At 37.3% G+C, this 2,843-nt stretch overlaps 1 protein-coding gene across 2 annotated transcripts in view; it reads right to left on the reverse strand.

Moving 5' to 3' along the window:
* The window catches only part of tmem181 (transmembrane protein 181), a 9,750-nt gene that overhangs the window by 5,346 nt on the left and 1,561 nt on the right, over positions 1-2,843 (reverse strand). Inside the window, 8 exon segments of one of the 2 annotated variants that reach the window (XM_013999843.1) lie at positions 462-561; positions 678-758; positions 954-1,070; positions 1,200-1,318; positions 1,461-1,548; positions 1,724-1,791; positions 1,874-1,977; positions 2,198-2,334. In XM_013999843.1, coding sequence (XP_013855297.1) covers positions 462-561; positions 678-758; positions 954-1,070; positions 1,200-1,318; positions 1,461-1,548; positions 1,724-1,791; positions 1,874-1,977; positions 2,198-2,205 — 685 coding nt within the window. In that variant the 5' untranslated portion in view covers positions 2,206-2,334. 2 annotated transcript variants of the gene reach the window in all.

Consider the following 2,843-nt stretch of genomic DNA (forward strand, 5'->3'; position numbering starts at 1 on the left):
TTTTTTTGTTGCTAATGTTCAAAAAAATGCTTCGAAAGATTTTTAGGATTATATTTCCGACAGTTCATTTAAATGATAGCTTGATAAAGCATTTATACATTACATTTTGACAAAATGCAATTTTTGAACACGTATAAATCAAAACCCTATATCTGCCTATTTCTCCACATCCCACTTTTGAACATAATCCTCATTTCGATGTAATGGGTCACATWTTACTGGAACAAGTTTTGACTGAAGAAAAACGATTAACATCTACTTAGTTTTTTTGATTACAAACTGATCAAAGCATTAAAATGTGTATTTATTGACCTTGTACCATCCCTGCATGCTGGCTTGTTAAAAACTATACTTTGGAATTKAATCCATGTTTGTGAAAACCAAATGATGGAGTTGTGTGTAACCAGGAAGAACCCGYGTGCTTTAAATGTGCACAGCTTCAGAAAGAGTCCAAATCTCACCGTTGTACAGCAGCAACAACGGGAGCAGAATCGACATCCACTTCTGCTCGATGCCCCAGTCCCTCATGGAGAACTTCCTCAATGAGTGAGCGAACATGCACTGAAACACAAAGTCAGTTAAACTTGTCCGTCCTCCATACAGAACCGGTTTATTTAAAGAGAATCGGTTTAAATCGGGAACGCTGAAAATGCTAACGTCCTGGTAAATGTTCTTACTGTCACCATGAAGGTTAGCACCACAAAAACGAACCGAAACCATATTTCCACTTGTGAGAAGGTGGGATTGTATGTTTTCCACTGAGGGGGTAAAATCAAGAGAATAGAAAACAAATAGGTTAAAAGYTTGTAAAATACGTGTACAGATAGTTTTTAGTGCTGTCATAAAACAATTATAGTTAATAAGTACTGTCTCAAAGTTCTCTCTAAACCCATCAGTGCTTCCTTTAGGCACCGTAAGCTTGAATGTAGAGGAAGAAGAGTTTTTCCACCTACCAAAAATTTGACCTTGATATCATAGGTGATGTTTACGAGACCCTTGAAGCTGACTGTAGCCTGGTATTTGGTGTAGTTCAGGTAACCCAAATGCAGCACAATGATTTCATCACATTTCTGAAAAATTAAAAAATAAATCCTTACAGGCTGCACTGCGGAAATCAGTTTAACACAGCCATCAAATTCAGTATTCATAAACTTAAGTTTGCATTTTCATCCTTTTTTTAATCAACTCTTGACACTTACAGCGCCGCAGTGGAGTGTCCGTGATTTCTGCTGCACGGTCTTGATGTGCCTCACGCTGGCGTCGTGCACCACTCCCTTCAGGTCAACGTTTATCTCAAACGGCTGCTTGAAGTCTCCAACTGACGCAGACAGCAGTAATATTTTATTAGATATATAACGGCGTAAATGATAAAGTTATCAGAGTGTAGCACTGATAATAATGTTTAAGAAAAACTTTTAACATTCAACTCCTAGGCTAAACGACTCTTCATATGTTCTTACTGTTGTTTTCAGTCTGCATCACACAGGTGAGCCACAGCTGCTGGTTGTAGGTGGTGAGAGGAGGAGAATCTAGACTAAAGGGTCCAGTCTGAAAACACACAAAAGAAACAGCAGCTTAAAGAAAAACAATGAAAATTATTATAAAACATGAAAAAAGTCAAGTCACTTGGCATTTTGATATTCTATGGGTTTTATTTTGTGTGCTTAAGCTTTTGTTGTGTTTACATGTATTTATCAGAAACTACACACTGGAAATATCTTACCTTTACAGAAGCATTTTTAATCACCAATTGWTCACCATTGTGCTCCTGCTCAAAAGTGATCTTCGGACCTACAAATAAATTTAACAACTGGATGAAGTTGGATGAATGATACATTAATGTCTTCCTGCTGAGATCTCTGCTTTTCTTTACCTGCGATTCCAACGAAGACTGTGAGGCCAAAGCAGACCAGGAACACCACAAAAACCAAGACAAAATGTCTTTTAGACAAAGTYTAGAGCCGCATGGGGGCCAGCCTGTCACCAGAAAAAGACGTTAGTGTTACAACAAATTAACAAAACCTTTCATTTGTCGCAGGCATCGTGGCCAATGCGGATGTGGAACGTAAACACACCGCTAGCTAGCATTTATGGTAGCAGATGGAAAGGAAACAAAAGTTTTAAACGTTTATTTGTCACGCATTTGTGCATCCAACACACAACTGTAGTGTGTCCGCTGGGTAGAAATACAACTCACCGCTCCATTTCTTTTAGCTGACAGCCGTGGTAGCGAGAAAAAGCGTTAAACGCTCGCCGTGAATCCACATCCGTGTAGCGACATGAGAGACGGTGAACGTCACAGGAGTGGGAGGCGCCTGGATCACGTGATCCAAATGGCAAGCCGATTTATCATATAAATTAAAAGTTAGCTCAGCTCTGAAATCTCCTATGAAATGTCATTTTTCTTTGACAAATTCTGTAACTTCTCACATTCYTGTGTATTAATGTCAATGAAGTACATTCTATCTAGAATATACCTTATTTAACTAGGAGAATCTGTACTGCCTCATTTTTACTAAACRAATAAATATTCCACAGATTTATAAGATTTTTAAATATATATTTATTTCTAATAAAAAGCACATGCATGGGAGGAACTCTGAAATTTGTATTAGGAAGAGTGTCGATTGAGATATCCAGATATTCAGCCATTTGAAATGTACTTTTTGAGTAGTTTTGATGTATGGATATCCAAAACATAACTGGTCTAAGGATTAAATAATAAAATCGCCACTTAAAAAGCAGTATATTTAATATTTTGATACCTCAAAAACATTCATTTTTTTTCCTGTAAAGTCAAAAAGTGTATTTCAGTTATTTAAAAAATAGCCAACCAAATGGGC

Source organism: Austrofundulus limnaeus, unplaced genomic scaffold (genome assembly GCF_001266775.1).
Source record: "Austrofundulus limnaeus strain Quisiro unplaced genomic scaffold, Austrofundulus_limnaeus-1.0 Scaffold2508, whole genome shotgun sequence".
NCBI classification, from domain to species: Eukaryota; Metazoa; Chordata; class Actinopteri; order Cyprinodontiformes; family Rivulidae; genus Austrofundulus; species Austrofundulus limnaeus.